At 41.7% G+C, this 21,467-nt stretch overlaps 1 protein-coding gene across 1 annotated transcript; it reads left to right on the forward strand.

The window, feature by feature from the left end:
• Positions 1-3,712: 3,712 nt before the first annotated feature.
• Positions 3,713-4,522, forward strand: LOC133965086 (hepcidin-like). The gene is made up of 3 exons (XM_062399482.1): positions 3,713-3,903; positions 3,990-4,067; positions 4,247-4,522. Exons 1-3 carry the CDS (start codon positions 3,820-3,822, stop codon positions 4,328-4,330), a joined length of 246 nt encoding a protein of 81 aa, XP_062255466.1. The 5' UTR covers positions 3,713-3,819; the 3' UTR covers positions 4,331-4,522.
• Positions 4,523-21,467: the final 16,945 nt, after the last annotated feature.

Raw genomic sequence — 21,467 nt, forward strand, 5'->3', positions numbered from 1 at the left:
GGCCCTGTGCCACACCCACAGCATCCCAGAACCAGATGCTAAGAAAAGGCATAAACAGAGAAAAATGGAGGATTTTGTGTTGGAGAGTTGGTTCAGGCACAGAGTTGATCAGCTCACAAACCTTGAAAGCAGAGTTGCTTTTCCCCTGTGTGGACAGGATGGTTAGTGAGCTTGAACTACGATTTTCTAGTGTAGATGCAGGCCTACTAAATGGCATCCAGGCATGCAACCCTAAATCTGAGAACTTCATGAGGGAATCACACTTGGATGAGCTTGCCAAGCTCTACAGCATTGATCTGAAAACAGAGGAGGTTCTGGTGGCCAGAAACTTCCTTGCCCGCAAAATAGAGGCTGGATGTCCACCCCAAGATATGTTAGCTGTGCACAACCTCCTAGATTCAGACATGTTTCCCTCACTGAAGGCAATCATTCAAGTTGCCTTAACATAGCCTGTGAGCAGCTGCTCTTGTGAAAGATCCTTTAGTGCACTGCGTCGGCTGCACTTCTGGCTACGGAAAACAATGGGGCAGAAAAGGCTTCACGGTCTTGCAGCCATGTCAATAGAAAGTGACATACTAGGTGGTATGAGTCACACAGACTGATAGATTGATTTGCCACACTTACAAACAGAAGGCATTCTTTGACGCTTCCTCCCACTAAATATAGTCATTAACGTGTGCTTCCAAACCACCCCCGTCCCTGTCAATGTCCCGATCACCTCACTTCCTCAGAACGGGAATGGAATGCACTAATCATTCATGTTTTCTCAATGCTATGACTATGGCCATGGAAACATGATTACATTTTCTAAAATCTCCTGTACATTGGATTCTATTTTTGAAATAATTTGAATGTATTTTTGTGTATTGTGTATCTTATTCCCTTCTGTTCATAAAACAACAAATAAACAACTCAGAAGTTGACACTGGCAGGTTCATTCTCCATCCATTGTGTGTGGTCCCTTTAAGAATTAGGATTTGGGAGTGACGCGGATATGAAAACTAGTATATCCGTCTTTCCTTTACAAGCAGGAAAATTATTTCTCTCTATTTGAGAAAAGCTCATATTTGTGTTGTCCAATTTCACAATGACCCTGAAATTCATTCTCTTCTGTTATCTTATACTGAATGAATGCAAGCAAAGATACAGAGAAAAAGCACACTCTTTCTGATTGAACCAATCTATGAACTGTCTGAAACAATGGAAATCCGCAGCCCCAAATGACCCAAACAAAAAATTGCGCGCGCTGTGCGCGCAACCATTCAGCTTCCTTAGGGGCTAAGCCCCCCTTTACTTTCATCCTACAAACGCCCCTGCACATGATATGAGTTAAATTTAAGTGTATTGTCAGGGTACGTCCTCAGTTGTTTACAACCACAGTGAAATTGAGAGTTGTAAAATTACAATAGACAAATGGGTTAGTAGCTGTGGTGGGAATCCAAATGTCTCATCTCATCATCCCATCTCATTTTCATCCGCTTATCCGGGGTCGGGTCGCGGGGGGAGCAGCTCAAGCAGGGGGCCCCAGACTTCCCTTTCCCGGGCCACATTGACCAACTCTGACGGGGGGATCCCGAGGCGTTCCCAGGCCAGTGTTGAGATATAATCTCTCCACCTAGTCCTGGGTCTTCCCCGAGGTCTCCTCCCCACTGGACGTTCCTGAAACACCTCCCAAGGGAGGCGCCCAGTGGGCATCCTTACCAGATGCCCGAACCACCTCAGCTGACTCCTTTCTAAGTAAAGGAGCAGCGGCTCTAATCCGAGTTCCTCACGGATGGCTGAGCTTCTCACCCTATCCCTAAGGGAGACGCCAGCCACCCTTCTGAGAACTCATCTCGGCCGCTTGTACCCGCGATCTCGCCCTTTCGGTCATCACCCAGCCCTCATGACCATAGGTGAGGATAGGAACGAAGATCGACTGGTAGATCGAGAGCTTTGCCTTGCGGCTCAGCTCTCTTTTTGTTACAACGGTGCGGTAAAGCGAACGCAATACCGCCCCCGCTGCTCCGATTCTCCGGCCAATCTCACGCTCCATAGTACCCTCACTCGCGAACAAGACCCCAAGGTACTTAAACTCCTTCACTTGGGCTAAGGACTCATTTCCTACCCGGAGTAAGCAATCCATCGGTTTCCTGCTAAGAGTCATGGCCTCAGATTTAGCGGTGCTGATCCTCATCCCAGCCGCTTCACACTCGGCCGCCAGCCGATCCAGTGAGTGCTGAAGGTCACAAGCCGATGATCCAATGAGGACCACGTCATCTGCAAAAAGCAGTGACGAGATCCTCAGACCACCGAACTGCAACCCCTCCCCACCACAACTACGCCTCGATATCCTGTCCATGTATATCACAAACAGGATTGGTGACAAGGCGCAGCCCTGGCGGAGACCAGCATCCACTGAGAACGAAACTGACTGGCTGCCGAGGACGCGAACACAGCTCTCGCTTTGGGAGTACAGGGATTGGATGGCCCTGAGGATAGACCCCCTTACCCCATACTCCCGCAGCACCTCCCACAGTTTCTCCCGGGGGACCCGGTCATACGCCTTCTCCAGATCCACAAAACACATGTAGACCGGATGGGCATACTCCCAGGCCCCCTCCAGGATCCTTGCGAGAGTGAAGAGCTGGTCCGTAGTTCCACGTCCGGGGCGAAAACCGCATTGTTCCTCTTCAATCTGAGGTTCGACGATCGGCCGAACCCTCCTTTCCAGCACCTTGGAGTAGACTTTACCAGGGAGGCTGAGAAGTGTGATGCCCCGGTAATTGGCACACACTCTCTGGTCCCCCTTTTTGAACAGGGGAACCACCACCCCGGTTTGCCACTCCTTTGGCACTGTACCCGACTCCCACGCAATGTTGAATAGGCGTGTCAACCATGACAGCCCCTCAACACCCAGAGCCTTTAGCATTTCTGGCCGGATCTCATCAATCCCTGGGTCCTTGCCACTGCGGAGATGTTTGACCACCTCAGTGACCTCCACCAGGGAAATTGACGATGAAACACCATCAACCTCGAGCTCTGCCTCCAACATAGAGGGCGTGTTATTCGGATTCAGGAGTTCCTCAAAGTGTTCCTTCCAACGTCCGACAACCTCCTCAGTTGAGGTCAACAGAGTCCCATCCTTACTGTACACAGCTTGGATGGCTCCCCGTTTCCCCCTCCTGAGGTGCCTCAGTCACTGGACTTATTTTCTCTCCTCATGGTGAGCGAGCATCAGGGCCCTACGTTCTACTAATGCACTGAAATTGCCTGATGGCATTTGGTTTAATTCATTCAAGTGATTAATCATACCATCCACTGACGTCCACTGGACTCCGCTGGCACCTCTTGCGTTTGCCATTGCCCATTGAATCCTGAAGCACTTGTTCCTGATAATGATTACAAAGCGTTTCTATAATGTGTTGTCAAATTGATGAAGATGTTTTCTTACATTGCTGGTGTTTTGTCTATGTGCATGTGTTATCTTAAGTTGCAGTACGTCAAGCCTTCTGGCCGGCCGCATGTTAGGCTTTGTGAAACAGAATTATCTAATATAAATTCTTTGGGTGTGGCCAAACTATGTTTAGTAAAGAATCAACATTTATTATGGATCTTCAATAGTTTTAGAAATATGTCCAAACAAACATGACGGATTTGGTGAACAATGTAAGGGGTCTATTAAACCCAGGGAAAGTGATGAAGAAACAGTGTCCTCAGTTTGTATAAATACCAGCACAGTGCACATTCAACCCTCAGACCAGTGAACTGACAGGAGCTCACAGGAGTCACCAGCAGAGTCAAAGAACTAAACAACTTTACTCAGTCAAACTCTCAAAGATGAAGACATTCAGTGTTGCAGTCACAGTGGCCGTCGTGCTCGTCTTTATTTGTATCCAGCAGAGCTCTGCCACCTTTCCTGAGGTAAGCACCTGACTTCAGATCGTTTCATTTGCTTGTTATCCATGAATCTCTCATCAACTTACTGAGACTTGATTCCTTCTTATCAGGTACAAGAGCTGGAGGAGGCAGTGAGCAATGACAATGCAGCTGCTGAGCATCAAGAGACATCAGTGGACTCAAGGATGGTAGGTTCAGTTCACTCAATGGATCAAACCAATTCACATTAGATCTTTCAGATGGAAGTGAATGTGTTTTAGTCACAAAAGTGCCCTGAAGCTCAGTTTACACAAGCAGAGAAAAACAAACACATTAAGTTATGATGATGCTGAAGAACGTTTCCTCATGTCTCATGTCTCTCACACAGATGCCATTCAACAGACAGAAGCGCAGCGCCGAGTGTAATTTCTGCTGCAGTGATGGTGGCTGTGGAATTTGCTGCTACTTCTGAGTATTCCTGCTCCAACAACATCCAATATTCATTGTTTTACCTTTTGTCTGACGGTTCATTGAACTACACACATATTTCTGATAGAACATTTGATAGTTTAATGGTGTAATTAAGTGTTCAGAGATGTGATTATATCACCCACATATTTTCTCTGTTAAGGTGTATTTTCAATAAATGTCAATGCTCCTTTGATTTATTGTGTTTGAATATGTTTTTACATGTTGCAACTCTCAAAATTGTTATTTTCTATGCCCCAGTGTAGATATGAGTGGATCTATATTTAATTCATGACAGCATTAGACATGATTTCTGGTCCATGTAACTTCTTACGTTTGAAGTGGTAGACTGAATACAGGTTGCCTGGTTTCATATTTACTTTTATCATCCAACACTCACACTATGCAACACAACCTATTTACTGACAGATACCTCTCATACATCTTTGGTTTCTTCTAGTTATTTATTTGTATTTAATTAAATGTTTAGGTTTTGTCTTTAAGTCTTTGTTTCACCTAAAGTTTTCTAAATCACTCATGACAACTATTTGAAATTAGTGTCAGGTCATAACGTTAATCAATAAATGAGATAAGTGACATAAGAGAGAGGGATTTAGCTTATTGCGCCAAATATTTGGAAAGACTGAAATTACAGGAAATTCATAAACCCCTGATTTAAGTGTTGTTAGATGGTTTAATAATTTCTACCATTCTTTATTTCTGTTCTGTTTTTCACAACCTGATTTTTGAATTCAATAAGACAGTTATACAATCATTGTCAGATTCACTCTATTTTTCCTGGGTTTCATAGGCATACAGATTCATCATTCTATATGCTTATACTTTAGGTTTCCTATCAATCTTTGTGACATGTCTTGACAGACACAGTTATAGTATAACATGTGGATGATAAAGTCACATCACACATTTTCTACTACAGCATGGCCAGCCTGCTTCAAAGCCATGAATATAGAAATAAATATAGAAATATTTGATGGTTGTTGGAGCAGGAATCCTCAGTTTGTTTACTTATTTGTACCTTTCTTTATTTCTGTTCTGTTTTTCACTATGTTACATTCCTAAGATGTCTAGGGTATGAGGGACAAGCAATTTGAAAATAAAGCAGGCCACAAACAAAGAAACATCAGATGCATTTTTAAATGAAACAAGCGTTTATAAAAGAACTATAGGTTAACACAAAACGCCCTTCCCACAACGGAAGGGGAAAAAGAAAACACAAAATAACACCTAACCCTGCACACTATTCCACACCGGAACACCAACACTAACACTAACACTAACACTAACACTAACACTAACACTAACACTAACACTAACACTAACACTTCACACAGCACGTCCGTTTACCACGACTTCTCCCAAACTGCTGCTTGGCTCACTGGCGCTCTGCTCAAGGTCTTTATTGGCCACACCCTAATGCCAGAGTGGCCTCAGCTGTGCCAGGGGAGGTACTTCCGAAGCACCCACCTGGAGGAGCTGAGAGAGAGAGAGAAAACACAGCACTTAACACACAACCTGATTTTTGAATTCAATAAGACAGTTATACAATCCTCATCCGATTCACTCAAACTGTTACAACTGTTTCACTCTATTTTACCCTGGGTTTCATAGGCATTCATCATTCAATATGCCTATACTTTATGTGTCCAATCCATCTTTGTGACATGTCATGACAGACACAGTTACAGCTTGTCATGGAGATGATACAGTCACAACCAAGAGCACACATTTTTTTGCTAAAGCATGGTCAGTGAACTGAACATACCATCAATTAGGCCTGCATGTTTGTAAACAAAAAAAATACAGTTAAAAATTTGTAATAATAATAATAATATGGTGTAACCCAGGATATTTTCTATTATTTACCCCTTTACAGATGTCCCTTAATGCATCACCTTCAAACTATTGACAGGTACTGCTAAGTAGCTATTCACTACCTCTTTTCCAAGGGAACGTGCTAGTGCTCGTTCGGAGCCAGCTCTCTCTGATGCAGACACATAAACACACAAGTACACTGGGTCATTGGACACATCTGTAAAGTCAGACTCGGTAAAAACAACATATTTTGGTCTTCCCTCCCACAAAGTCACAGTAAAGATTTATATATTATGTCTGATGAAGGCATGAATTGTATATATAGCATTAGAACATTCTGCCAAAAAAAAAGTGAAACAACATAATTTAAGACCTGGACGGAATGAATATGCGTCTGAGAACCTTTGAGAAACTGGGTTTTATCAGGCAAAGCTAGACATGGCCCAGAGTTTAAACACAAGAGACATGAACATGCAAGTTGAAATATGCAATATGTTTTATAAGAGTAAACTCTATGGCCAAAAAGCTTCAGCAAAATAATGTCCTTCAATTAGGAATTTAAGACTATCAATAACAGCAAAATGCCCTTCCCTTCTAACATTAATGGGGTTATTGGGTCTGAATTATATACAAACCATTACAGTGATATTTTTAATTGTATGAAGAGTGAATCATTTAATGCAGGTGATGTTTCTAACTGTGTAGGTAGGGTTATTAGACCTGATGAAGTGTATTTTGCCATTGCGAAATTGGCAGTAAACAAAGCATGTGGCCTTGACCATGTAACAGCAGAACATCTGACAAAGGCTAGCCAAAGGATCTCAGTGTTACTCGCTAGTTTCACTGGTCTGCTGTTGCATGGCATATTTCCTGCATCCATGTTGTCTGTCGTATTAGTGCCAGCTGTTAAGAACAAAACTGGAAAAATATTCAGCATGGAATATTACAGACCAATTGCTCTGGCTAGTACATTTTCCAAAGTACTTAAACAACTTTTCTCGGAAAGACTTTAAGAATATGTAATGACCACTGACAATCAATTTGGATTTAAAACAACCATGGCCCAAATTTATGTTAATATACACTGAAGGAAATTGTTAATAGGTATAAAATATTTAACACCACAACATTTGTATTTCTTAATACATTTAAAGCATTGGACTGACTTCCTATGACCAGTCTGGTCCGACAGGTTTTTTTTTTCAATCTGCATATAGATGGTCTCTCCAATCCTCTTGTTTCTGGAAACACTGGAACAAATGCCTGTATGGGTCTTAACAATAATCTAATTATCCTGGGTTTGTGGTCTGTTAGGATTGTATTTATCTGCTATTTGTTTGTATTTCATTTTATACAGATATGGATCTTTTTTTGTCTGCAAGACAGTTGAATTGACTAAATGGATTCACTCCAGAAATTTTAAAAATTGCTTGACCTGTTAGTTTTAGACTACACATCAGCAATGGTGGACATGAACCAAAAAAAGTTAAACATAACATAAAGATTAACTGAAGGCTATCGCTATTATTATTATTGATGACCCCAGGTCATGGACATGAACCAAAAAAAGTTAAACATAACATAAAGATTAACTGAAGGCTATCGCTATTATTATTATTGATGACCCCAGGTATAACAAATACAAGATTTTGTGCAATTTCTGTATATAACTAGTATAACTATTTCATGGTGTGGAACTAAAGGAAATTCCCAAAAGGCAATTGATGTTTTCTGAATGTTCAGTTGGGTCGGTCCAAGTATCAAATCAATCACTACACCTTTAGTCCTGGGTTACAAGAGACTTTCAAAATGCAGCCATATACTTCTTATACTGGTCTTATTCTCCTATTTGAAATCACCTTTATGCCTCATTTCTCGAGCAACTGAACTTGTCCTTCAACAGCAGCTGATTCTATACAAGCTTGCTACATATGAATAAATGTATAACACACCAAACCTTTTTAACAGTGAGACATGAATGTTACAAATACATATAATAAACCAAACTTCAGACTAAGCACATTATAAAAATCAAATACTGAGTTTGTAAATCAAAACTAACATGAAAGAAAGGTTGGGAGACTTTACACATGCATGATGCTGCAATCTGTCATGGCAGGGTCCGACACAACTTGCGGCCAAAGTAAAGGTTGATGCAGGGAAAGTTCATAGTGTCCCTACTGTCCAATGAGAGCTCTTTGATCAGCAGACTCCCATCTGCATACTTTTGCTTTCTTGATGATTTTCATGTTTTGCTGTTGTGCATGAAAATTCCAGGAGATCAACAGTTTGTTTCTTCGTGTTTTTGAACATTGATGGATCCACTTTCTTTTATGGACACAAACATAAGGGAAAGCGAAAGAATAAAAACTCAAACTTGAGTAAATCTTAAGCAGGGAATAAGTTCATTGTCCAGGCAGGCATCATGTTTTGTGTGGTTTATTTTTAGAACATTTTCAGACAAACAACCAAAAAAGACAATGGTGTCAGCTGTCTCTCTTGCACTAGAATCAAAAAACATGAACCCTTCCCGGTGCCTGGCTATCTATGCTGCCTAACCATATATAAAATATCACCTGGTGCCAAGTACCTTCAAAACAAAACCATCAATTACCAAAACTAAATATGACTAAAACAATACTGTTAATTGTTATTATTATTTGTCTGAAGGCATAATCTAACTAGCAACATTAAATGAAACAAAAAACGAAATAAACAAATCCTTAACTATTGAACCCTAATGAAAGCAATAATGAGCTCAAACAGATACCCTAACTTAATGTTATTATTCTGAAACCTTATAAAGCTCATTAATGGGTTTATATAAATTCTTTTTTCTATCAAAGATAAGGTGTTGAAATTTCTTGGGTCTTAAATTACACTTGTTGAGCTCTTATAAAGCATAAAATTGACTTTAATAATCGTCCAAGAACTCTGTATAGCTGAAGCACTAAAATTGTGATCATGAAAAATACAGGTATAAAGTGATCAACTTTCTGATGATAATAAATACAAGGGTCACCAGAAAGTTGGGCAATTATAGAAATCCCCATCTGTACTTTTACCTTTGTGTTTAATGTTATCACTGCTGGCCTGTGTGATTGCTTCACATGATCATGTAAGTCAACAAACAACACAAATAAGTCCACATCTGTTAGAATCTATCTATAAATGTTTCTAACGGGAAGCATTTCATGATTTATATATGATTTTCAAGCTACTATTCCAACTACCATTATCTCCATGGTGCTTATTACATTTCAGCAATAATTCTCAGTGAAAGAATCAAAAAATACTTTGTGACTGTTCCCTGTCTGTGGAAGGCAGACCTAAAATGTATTATAATAGCACCTAATGACTAGATAACTATTTTTGGTTACATGCAGTGGTGGAGGCAGTTATCACAGAAAACACTTTACTTCACTAAAACTACAAATAGACAAAATGTACCACATTAACCTCTCTACAGCTGTTAATAGTCCATCCTCCGAACCCAGTGGTCGTCGTCATTTGTGTTTGCCGCAGAGTTCCTCAATGTTCGAGAATGAGACCGGTGATAGGCCTGGTAGCATGTCACTCAAAGTGCAGTCAGCCAATCAGAGGAGCGGCTCATAAATAATTAATGAGGTGACGGAAAATAGCCTGTTCTCACTGGAGCTTCAGAGAGAGGCAGAAGAGGGGATATGGACATATCATCATGGGGGTACCAATACCTCAAATTAAATCCCAGAGAGGTGTCAAATATGGGCACTTTATGTCTACTTAAATCCACTTAAATCCACATTAAAGGAGAAATGTATTTGTCGAGTGTATCCTATTCCCTGATGCAACAGTCGACCACATCATTATTGATGAGTCTCGACCTCTTGTGAATTTATTTTACATGTTTCTTCACCAATGATGCTGCTGCTGCTGTAGGAGGCGGGATCAGTTCTTAATGGACCGCTCTGATTGGATATACGTGGACCGATTCCCCTCTTATTCCTGATCACATTTAAAATTGTAAAAAACTATGTGAACGTGTAACGAAATAGAGGAAAAAGATATTTGCTGATAATGTAGAGCAGGGGTGTCCAAACTTTTTGTCCCGAAGGCCACATACAGAAAAAAATACGAAGGACTGGGCCACTCCCACCTGCTCTGGAGCGGACTGTTGACAGTGCGACTCAATTGCGTCGCTCAGGGTGGGGGAGCGAGGCAGCTTGGTGGCGTTCTGAGGTGCAGCGCATGGTTCTGCAACTGCGGCTGCAACTTTTCTCGCATTTGTATCGATGGACTCGTTTTAATTTATGGTTCTCCAAGGATTGCGCGTGTTGCAAAGCAATTCACCGCCAGAACACTTGGTGGAGTAATTTTTTTTTGTTGAAGACGACCTTAGAGACGCCTTCTTTGTGTGTGGCAGTCGTCGTCGACTTACTTTATTACTTTTTGTAGAGGACAATTTGTCCCTGAACTTTCTCCAAAGTTTCGTACACTCGTCGACCTGCCAACCGACGTTAGCCGAGATGTCCTTCCATGAATTGCAGGCCATATGCGTGTCCTTGTATTCCATCATTGACGGGTTATACAAGTGGTCATATTTTCGGACCTCTTCTGCCAAACGCTCTTCTATTTGGTCCATATTCGTTCTTCTTAATCTTCCGTGGTTTCAGCCGGTATTTTGAGGCATGAAACCGGAAATATGTCTCTGGAAAGGATGTTAGCAGGCCAATCACAGCCTTGCGGGCTGCGTGAGGCTTGCATAGCTTTGTCGTATAGTTACAAAAATCAGACAACGCACGCAAGGGGCTCTTGCATTCTTGCGTGCTTGCGTATCCCTTCTTGCATGGCTCTGAAAACTCAGAAGCATGCGCCGGCCTTAATTGCATCAACCCCGAGAGTATATACCCAGAACAGCAAGAATCAAGAAAGTAACATTTCTTCAAAATAAAGGAAAACAAAGGGCAGCATTCGCAACATCTGCACTGCATGGGGCCGCTGTGACGTCTCTGCCTGAAGTGAAACGGCATCTGTGTAATACACAAGATATATGAGGTATACAAAATCACCATCATTATCAATCACTGGGCTTATGTTCTCTCCTCATGAGGAGAGAGCATAAGGGCCTTACGTTCTGCTAATGGTAAATGGTAAATGGTTTTGTATTTATATAGTGCTTTTCTAGTCTTGATGACCACTCAAAGCGCTTTACAGTACAGTTTTACATTCACCCATTCACACACACACATTCACACAGTGCATCTATTCGCAGCACTTTGTTATTCTATGGGGGGCCATTCAGGGTTCAGCATATTGCCCAAGGACACTTCGGCATGCAGATGGGTCAGACTAGGGATCTAACTGCCGACCTTCAGGTTGGAGGACGACCACTCTACCCCTCAGCCAAAGCCGCACAATCAACTACCATTATTAGGCACTGAAATTGCCTGATGGTATTTGGTTTAATTCATTCAGGTTATTAATCATACTATCCACCGACGTCAACTGGACTCCGCTGGCAACTCTCGGGTTCGCCATTGCCCATTGAATCCTGAAGCACTTCCTGTTAATGATATTTGAGTAAATTATTGAGGGCCATATTGTCTGTTTCACAACCTCAAATAATCCCCAAACCTACACTAGTGAGAAAACACTTTTTAAAACCTAAGTTTTTCCAGCTGTTACTTTACCTATACATCATTCAACGTCTCAGTGTTTCTGAAACAGAACATCTAAACTGAAGATTTGAACATCTCATATCGTTGTTTCTACTAATAAAGTAGATCACTACTACTCTTTCTAACTTTAACTCACAAGACATCACTTGACGATATTCATCAGGCTCGAATTTGTTATGCAGCTCCTGTGATGCACTAGTATTCCCACACACCTTTTACGTACATGAAAAAGAGATGACAATAATCAGATTGTGTAAAAATATTCATCGGTGCTACTCATTTATCAATTTTAATTGAAAATGCTTTGATGCAGATCTTAATGCAGCGTTTGATAAAGTGTAATTTTAAGTATTATTGTGTTACAGTAGGGAGAAATGTTTTGTTTTATAATTTCTGAATAAGGACTCGCCATTAACTTAAATTTTACTGGATTTGGCTCCAACTCTGTTTACCACTTACACTCCAGAAGTGCTTTGTGGACTTAAACCCTTTTTGCAGTGTATACTATGACTCAATTTACTTGATTTATTTGGCTCTTGTGAATTAAAATCCCAGATGTGCCAGCAGATTAATACTGATTGAGACACTGGTGTGGTTCTGTGATGTCTCAGCACAGGATCAAGTCCCTTCCCACTGCAAGATATGAAAAAACAACTTGTATGTTACCCCCTCCTACAACTTGTACACTGTGTGTACTGCGCCATCAAAATCATCCCACAAGAGAGTTTCAGGGTCAGGTCTAGGTTGTTGGGGAGCTGCTTGTATATTTATTAAAAGTATTGAAATTTATTTAGATGTAACATCGCTTTTCAGACTTGAGGTCTGGAGAATATATCCACACTCATTTAACATATGAACAACATAGCAGGAGATTCTAACAACACATCGTCTCTTTACGGTGCCTTCATATAAGAGTTATAATTACGAGCAGTGATCACATGTTTTTGTTTACAGCTCATCAACGCCGGTCACTTAAAGCTCTAGAGTTTCATTGTCTTTCTAAGTTGGCAGTTTCGTCAGTGTCTTCTACGTTTATGGCTCCCTCTGTTCATCGTGTGATATTTGTATTCCTTTATTATTAGTGTTTTTTTTTTGTCTTAGGAATATCATCAACTCACTCAGGGTGATGCATTTGCATTAACTCTTGTTATATTCTCACATGGGCTCATTCGCAGTTAAGTTTTTTTTACGGGGGGGGGGGGGGGGGTTCTGGAGAGGTTGAGTGAGAGCAGCATATGATTACCTTGTGGAGTTCAGGTTGTAAAATTGAAATGTTGTTAATGCTGTAAGCTGTTGGTCTCTGGTCAAGTTTTTGCTATTGGCAGCAAAGAAAAGAGAGTATCAGCAGAAAACACCATCAGAGAAAATGTGTTGGCTATTGCCACCGACCAACCAGACCTTTATTTTCCTTCATTGTTCTTCTCCCGCCTTCCCTACGTCTTCACTCATAGCAGTTGGTACCACAGCCAGGAGCAGTGAGACGCTGTGGCACAATACTGGGAACTCAGCCAAGGCATGTGTAACACAGGAAGAAAATCCAAGGGGAGACCATTGTAACGAGTCCAATAAATGTTTTCACTTGGATGTATTAGAAACAAAGTGGGGCTTATTACAGCGCGCATGGGATTTATTGTGAGAGCGTGTAAGCGGATGATGCCTTCTGCACCGAGTCAGAGGCCATTGCTTTTCTGTGGCAATGAAACAATTTAACAGGAGCTGTTGCACCAAGGAAACCTGGCTTCTGCTGCTTTGGATGTCAGAAAAATGTTAAACTGCCTCCCTGTCTCCTCATGTGAGGATGTAATAAATGCATGAGTGGATTTTGCTTTAATTTAACTTGCTTTTATCTTTTTCTAACAACTGTGATAAAAGATATTTATATATACGACAGATGCCACTGCAAAGACAAGCTGGTTTTGTGTGTTTCAATTATCTGATAAGTAAAAGGGATGCTTATAACTTCCATGAAACCCACAACATAACACTGATGCTTGCGAGAAACGGAAGCCTTTTAAAATAATGAGAATTATAGAGCTGTGTTTAATACAGAGCGCTGTGCGCTGCCATGCTCATTACTGAACAGGCAGTGGACTATAGGTAGGTTGGTCAGGTCACATGAAACATCGTTTTTCAACCTCAACCTTCATAGACACCGACCTACGCAGACTCACAGTTCTGACGGCGCAGCTTTGATGGGCTGGGGCCAGCACTCAGGGGCCTTCGGGCTGGTGTGATAGATGTGGCTTTGGAGCGGGTGTCAGGGGGAGGCTAGAGGGGGCAGCGAGGGGGTCGGGCGAATCCACCACTGGGTGTCGGCCGGCCCAAATTGCTGCCACATGAATGACTTGTGTTTAGGGAAATAGAGGGCTAGAGATGTAAAGGTTTGTTTCCTAGTAATCCGGATAGGCAGGAGCACTACCGGTAAACAGAGAGTAAAAACAAGTATGTGAAGTAAAGCGACTGGGTGTGCAGTAAAGCATCGATGAGTGATGTGAGAGGCTACGTGCACTGTGGTCACCACGCGGTAAAGCCTACAAAGAATCCAGTCCATTGGCTTCTAATTTGCTGTGTCCTGTATTTGCTAATTAAGCCACAAGATATCCAGCGAGACTCAGCTATTTCTTTCATTCGTTTTCTTTTTCTTGCTGCGCTTCCTGGGAGGTGACACATTTAGCTGTCTCGTGTGGCTCCGCAGGGTGGTTGTTATTAGGAGGTGATGGAGCTGTCTGTTGCGGCCTGCTCGGTCACAGCCTGTCACGCCTGTAAAAATGTTTGTGAAGTGAAAAACCCAGAAAACTGTGGTCCAGTGCCAAAAAAAGGGGTCTTTGCTCGCTCTCTGTGTGTAATGACAGAGCTAGAGCTACACAGAGGCTGCCCTCAGCGACGGTCCCGCACTCGTCGGCCCAGCCGTGAAGTCGCTCGGCCTCTGAGCGGTAAACAAGCATCTCTTTTCTCCAGCAGCGAGGTGCACATCTGTTCGGGTGGAAGGATCTTATTTGTGCATTACCCATCTTCTGTCCAGATCTCATTAGACATACCTAGACTGCAATTAGCAGGGCATCGTTATTTGCCTGGAAAGTTAATTAATCCACATAAGTTTCAAGGCAGGCTCGTAAAGACCTACACTCGTATGGCTGTAATACCTTACTGGAGACATTTGCAATGGAAATGCTTAGTCTTCCAGCCACCCAGGAGCATTTAGTAAGCAAACTGGCCTCTTCAACACCGCATCTTGTCCCCTTTTCAAATTCTTAACGCCCACCACTTATTCCAAGCAGGCGGTCGAAATGAGGCACACTGGAAATCGCTCCTGTTTTATCCAGGTCGCTTTACACCCAGCTTTTATAACGTAACGTGGCAAGCATTACACGATGAGGGACTAATGATATATTTTCTCAGCTGGAACAAGGGAATTGCACCGCGGACCCAAAACAGTGTCGAGTCTCAGTAAATGAGTGTGTGCCGCTAAGTGAACAGTTTGCCAGGGCTGCGCGGGCTCGGGATCGGCAGGGAACTCGCTATACCTCGCACAGGGAGGGAGAGCCACAAGAGATATTGAACCTATGGGGGAAAGGAAGCCCACTGTCAGCGAGAAGTCAGTGCGCGTCTCCGAAAACCCAGACTTCACCCTCTGACAGCTCGGAAATATCCATTTTAATAAGGGGGAAAAGTGGATTTGGCCAGACAGCTCCGTTCCTCCCATGGAAACTCATCTGTCCTGGCGTGAGGCGACACCCTCCGTGACTTTTAACCAAAGGGTTGAGCACAGTAGACTTTCTACAAACCAGTAGGCCCCACAGAATGGATGTGGTCCTCTGGTTTCTGTGAAAACAAATTCCTTTCAAATCCACTTTGTGTGAACTCCTCTGAGTGCTGCAGGTTGTGTCAGTGAGTGAACTGCAATGAGCATATTTTGCTCTTATCTATTCTTTTTGCTTTGTTTAATCATCCTTCAATGGGACTTTAAATATTGAAGGTCACGGCATCAAGTCTAGAAACAGAAGACAGCAGGGCTTCACATCAAATTCAGGAATGTGGGGAGAAGGTTCTAGAGTGTTAAACCCAGTTATCCCTTCCAAGATCCCGCTCAGGTATTTTAGGGGGTTTGTCAGAAATGTAAGCCAACCCTGTTTGCCCTGTATTACAAAGACCTCATCTGGTCAAAAGCAGAGGTGGTTTTCTGTAATTGAGTAGATTTTTCAAGTGTCTGTAGAGTATTTATTTTTCTGAGGACTTTCAACTTTGACTTGCCACAATTTGATGAAAATGAAGGATCAGCCAACATCCCTGATAACGACGACGAAGCAGGGCAGGAAAACATTCCCCATCCCCAAACCTACTCTATGGGCGTATTTAAATCAAGTGTACTCCATCTACTACATTGAACATTACTTTGCATTACATTTCATTTAGCTGATGCTTTTAACCAAAGAGACTTACAATAAGTGCATTCAACCCAGAGGTGGAGTGGTTTAAGTTTCACTCAGTTTTAGTCTCACTTTGATTTACGCACTTACAGATGGTAGAAATGACCTTCAGTTACTTTGATTACATTTTTGAGCTTGTACATTTATACTTTAACTTAGGTAAAGAGGTTGAATCACACAAGTAACTGTACTTCTACTAGACTAAATATACAAACTAATGTGTGTACATTTGTCACCTCTGGTCAAAAGGCAAACAGAAATCCAGAGATATAGAAACAAAAGTATTATTAGTTTCTGAATGACATGAAAAAATGCTTTTAATACTTTAAACACGATTATGACCTTTTTGATGGTTGCTTAATCTGTTTCTTCCAAGGATTCAATCAATTAGGAACTGTAGAAAAATAACTCACAAAGGTTTGAGCTCCACATTGGTGGTGAACTCAATTTTTAAATGTTTGAGAGAACCACATGACCTTTTTTTATGATTTTGATTATAATGGGGTCTTATTTAAAACACATGGATGTAGTAATATTCAGCAGCTGCGCAGCTCTGCCTCTGGGGCATTCTTTGTTCAGCTACGAGGAACGGGGGGGAGGGGGGAAGAAAAACTTCCACATGCTAACATTTACACAGTGATTTCTTTTAATTGCACTCTACTTTTTAATTTGCCCTGGACTAATGCTTTTAAAAGTAGGACTGGCGGTATTTTATTGAAGTCATGCCTTGTGCCGGACCTAGTTTTCCTGATTGCCTGGGCCTTGCAGCTCTGGTTCTTTCCTACCTGACAACCTGCGTTATTCCTTTCATTCACTATGTCAAACATGCCACATAGAATTTGGACTTGGAAAGGTGACGGGAACACACTGTCTGGGCGAGCTTCCTCCAGGTCCCCTCTTCAAAGGAGGACGATAAATTAGGGTTCCATGTACCGGGCAAGCGACAAAGTCGGAAAGAATCATGTTTAAATGTGCGGCTGGACTGGAAACGCTGATGGCCTAATAGATAAATGTTGCCTTTTAAAAGGGAAAGGGAGGAATGTTAAACTGATCCTAATCTAAGCCGCCTGAGGACAGGCGTAATATTTAGTTAAACACTTCCAGTCATAATAAAGCATCTATCAAAGCAGTCCCCTCGCACTGCAGAGGAAGGGAACATCTCATTGGGACACATATCAAGCTCGTCAGCCACCCAGCTCTCCATCAAACATCTCTGAGTTTAATGTCCTTTTAGAACAACCTGTGACTTCTTTTTTCTCCACTGATGAAAAACACCTTCACCCTGATGAGACGAGCAACAGGGAATTTTCCCTTCTTGATATTTATGATTATAGGCTGCCGGTTGCTTTAGCTTCATATCTCTTCTGTCTGGCTGCTTGTGTTACTGCAGCCACTTCCAGGGTGTGAGGAGGAGAGACCGGAAGAGCTCGGATCGGCAGAAAATCAAACCAGAGCTTCAGCTACTGCAGTGAAATAGATGAACAATTACTGTTTAGCTAAGAATTAGACCCGACCCTTCCATGACCCCTAAAGCTTCAGGTTGCATTTGCCTCTCAGCCACGATACAGAAGTTTTTTTGATCACAAAGATTTTTACGTGTGAGGGCTCATAGACGGCAGTCGGATATTTGCAAAACGAACTTTACCCTCTATGCTTGGGCCTTTTGTCCACATGTAAACTTTGTTTTTACTCATGACTCCCTAAGTATGGATGGTTTCTGTGTGTCTGTGTGTCGTGTAGTGGTGCCTGGAGAAGTGAGTAAACTCTTAATTATTGTATTTCTTTTAAAGCAGCCCATCAAGCAAGAGATAAATATTGTGTGTTATAAACAGTGACATGTACGACTATTCTTGTATATTCAGCTCACCCAAAAATCTCCCAATAGTATTTGCACATTGTCGCTGAATTTTAGATGCAAATTTTGCATCAAAACTCGGTTACAAACTTTAGGGTGACGCAACTTCATGATAAGTCAACTATTCCTTAGTTGTACAACTGTATACCTGCGTGTCCATATAAAACAGAGCATTTTTAAATGACAACCTGACATGACCTTGATTTTCTGTTGATTTGCGTAATATGCATGCACCACAAACAATAACACGGGTGGCTTCATAGTGGTTTCTCCATGTTTGGTTAACACTGTTAGGTCCAATTACAAGTTTGAGTTATATTTAGCATCACTGCACCACCAGCATTAAGACTCGCCTTGTATTATTTGGACCACAGATCTTCTCTGGTGGAGGGAGATCTGTACAGAATTCTTTGTTGAAAACTGGGAAGAAAATAACTGTTCAATAAAATGTCCACCCTGGTTTAGACAAGGCCGGACAAAAACGAATCATACTTAATAATTTCCTGTTATTTAATGTCGACCGCCCTTTGCTAAAACAGATATGATAACTCATCAACACTGATACAGACTGAATGCAGTTACCATTGAACAGCTCAATAAACTCTACCTGCAGGCGGGTATGACAGGAGCAGATGCAACGCAGACGTGGAAGCATACCAGTCCAGAGTGACTGGTTTAACACAAGTTTAAGAGTATGACTTGGCAGAGTGAGTCGCTCCATCTGCAGTGCACATTGTCACTATCTGCTCCAGCATTAATCCACAAGGGCTGTGGATTCTGTTTCACCTTGAAACTGTAAGTCACTAAATCATATTTCATCTCTCTCAAACTTACATCCCATATGGAGAAAGCAGGAAAAGGCCCACATATCTTTAATATAGCCATAGCTAATATAAGATAATTTTCTATGCTGTCATTAAGTGCATTTCCATCCCTCAGTTTTTATGCACATTTTCTGTTTGAAATATATGTTTATATGTTTGGCTGAGGTGGAGAAGAGGGATCCAGAAGAGCAAAATGCAACAAAGTGCAAAGGGAACAGACTGAGTGAGTTAATTATGATGTGCATAGAACATGTGACCCCTGGCAAATAGAAAGTGAAGCAGATGAATACGTCTGGTCCAATGAGGAGAATAGGGCTGGGCGATATGGCCAAAAACTTTCCCAAGATAAAATGCTCATATCAGTGAATATTGATAATTATAACAAAAAATGTCAAATTATTTATTTTATATAATTTAAAATGCATGTGGATGAAAATGTTCACTACTCTCACTATAACTCACTAATTTACTCTATTTAAGCACATTTTTTTTATGTATCTGTACTTTACTTGAGTAGATTTTTGGGGGATGATTGTACACATATCAAAATCAGTATTTTATACTCCAATACATTTTTACAAAGAATTGTACATATAAAAAAATTGGAATTGATCCTATGATCTATTCAGACTGGGCAGGTATAATACATTAATGCAGAGATATGTAGAATGCTGATATATGAACAGGGGACATTGTTAGCAATTTGTAGTAAATTTCATGGTACATGGTACATGTGTCTGATCTCAATACATGTATATTCAATAAAGTGGCCATTCAGCCGTGACTTATGTTCTCTCCAAGTGCTCTTCTAGTTTTATATGAATTATTCAGCTTCATATCAGCCGCAAAACTGTCATTATGGTACATATCAGCCCTTGTAAATGAGCACTATATGCCTGTTGATGTAAAGCTGATATCCTTCATCATGGCGCCACAGCATTAAAAGCAAATGGGATGGGTGCTAAACACTGCAGGATGGATGCTGTTGTTTTTCTGACTAGGCAGCCGCTCAGAATAAACAGCAACGCTTCATTAGAGGGGTAAACGGCAAAGTGAGTGTTTATGATCCCAATTACCACCTTTGCTTTAGTGCCTTGCTTTAATCATACCCATATCCTTCTGTTCCAGTCAACACAAGAGAGCCTCCAATTACAACAGCTCTCTCACACACACACACACAAATAAAACTAGAGCTAGACATCAGCAGTTCATTTGTTCCAACTCCCATGTAAAGTAGAAAGGAAAACAACTTTGTTTCATAAGCTTTGTTTTTCTGAATCCTCGCCATTAAAATTTTTGGTTTTAATATGACACACATTTATTTTCCGACTGTAAATAACATTAATCTCCCGACCTCCACATGCTGCATCCTTCACAAACTGTAATAGTTTTAAAGGACTTTCCTTTTAAGGCCTGGACTGGCTCATACAGTCAAATAACCTGTGGCACAAAACCTTTCACCATGATGATCATCATTATAGTTAATCACCATTCATTTCCAGTTTCACAAGAGCCCACAAGATCAAACATGAAGTATTTTGAGCATTTTCCTACGGCATGGTCTGGAACAACAGTTTGCAGTAATTGAAACAATGTGCAGTGTATCGACCCTCACAGTTACTGAACCATCACCACAGTTTGCAGATATCACGATAATAATGTGAGCGTTGTTTTCTCTTTGTTTCTACCACAATGGCAGGCGCCGCTGCTCTGTGCGAAGCTGTACGGTAATCCAGCAACACCATCTTGTGGACGTAACAGGTAAACTCAAGCACCAGCCACTGGAAATCATGCGGGGTCAAACCCAACACAGTGGAACCTGTGGTAAACAACAGTGTTTCCTCTGCAAGCCTCAGAAATTAATCAGCAAGCAGCTACAGTCTTCAGCGAACCGTTGGCTGCAGTCTGACTTTGAGGTCACATCAAAACTGACATGAAGACGTCAGGGAACTTAAGAACACTTGCTCGGGCACAACAAGAGCAGGGCTGCCCCAGTCACTTGAAACCTCCACAATACGTTATCCAAGGACGTTCCCTTTTATTATGGCCAACATTTGATTTGTGGTCTTTGTCTCGGAGACAGCGTTTCCTGGATTTGACACATCCTTTTTTTTTGTGTTAGCATGTTTCTCATTTCATTGGCGTTTCCTTTTTATGTTGTGCACGCCAGCCAATGAGCGCTGCACTGCTGTATGGTGAGATGCGACAGTTCAAACACACTGTGGTTCATTAAAGACATCCTGTTGGCTTCGCGAGGGAAAAAGATCCTGAACCAGCCGGCTGCTGCTCCGGTCTGCCCTCTAAACCCACACGGGCCAGACCACATCAGCGCTGAAGCTGGATATCACAGGATGACCGTGGTCAACCATACACACAATACCATTTCCATTTGTCGTTTTTTTTCTTTTGCAGTGTTCAATAACTGGTTCAGTATTGAGTGTTGCTCCGCGGTGCCAGTAAGCAGTGCAGATGGCTCCCTGTGATGTTTAATGTCACGTTTGTAGTGGCAGGACTGTCACAGCGGCCTCAAGTGCTGATGAAT

This window comes from Platichthys flesus, chromosome 11, assembly GCF_949316205.1.
Source record: "Platichthys flesus chromosome 11, fPlaFle2.1, whole genome shotgun sequence".
Taxonomy (NCBI): domain Eukaryota; kingdom Metazoa; phylum Chordata; class Actinopteri; order Pleuronectiformes; family Pleuronectidae; genus Platichthys; species Platichthys flesus.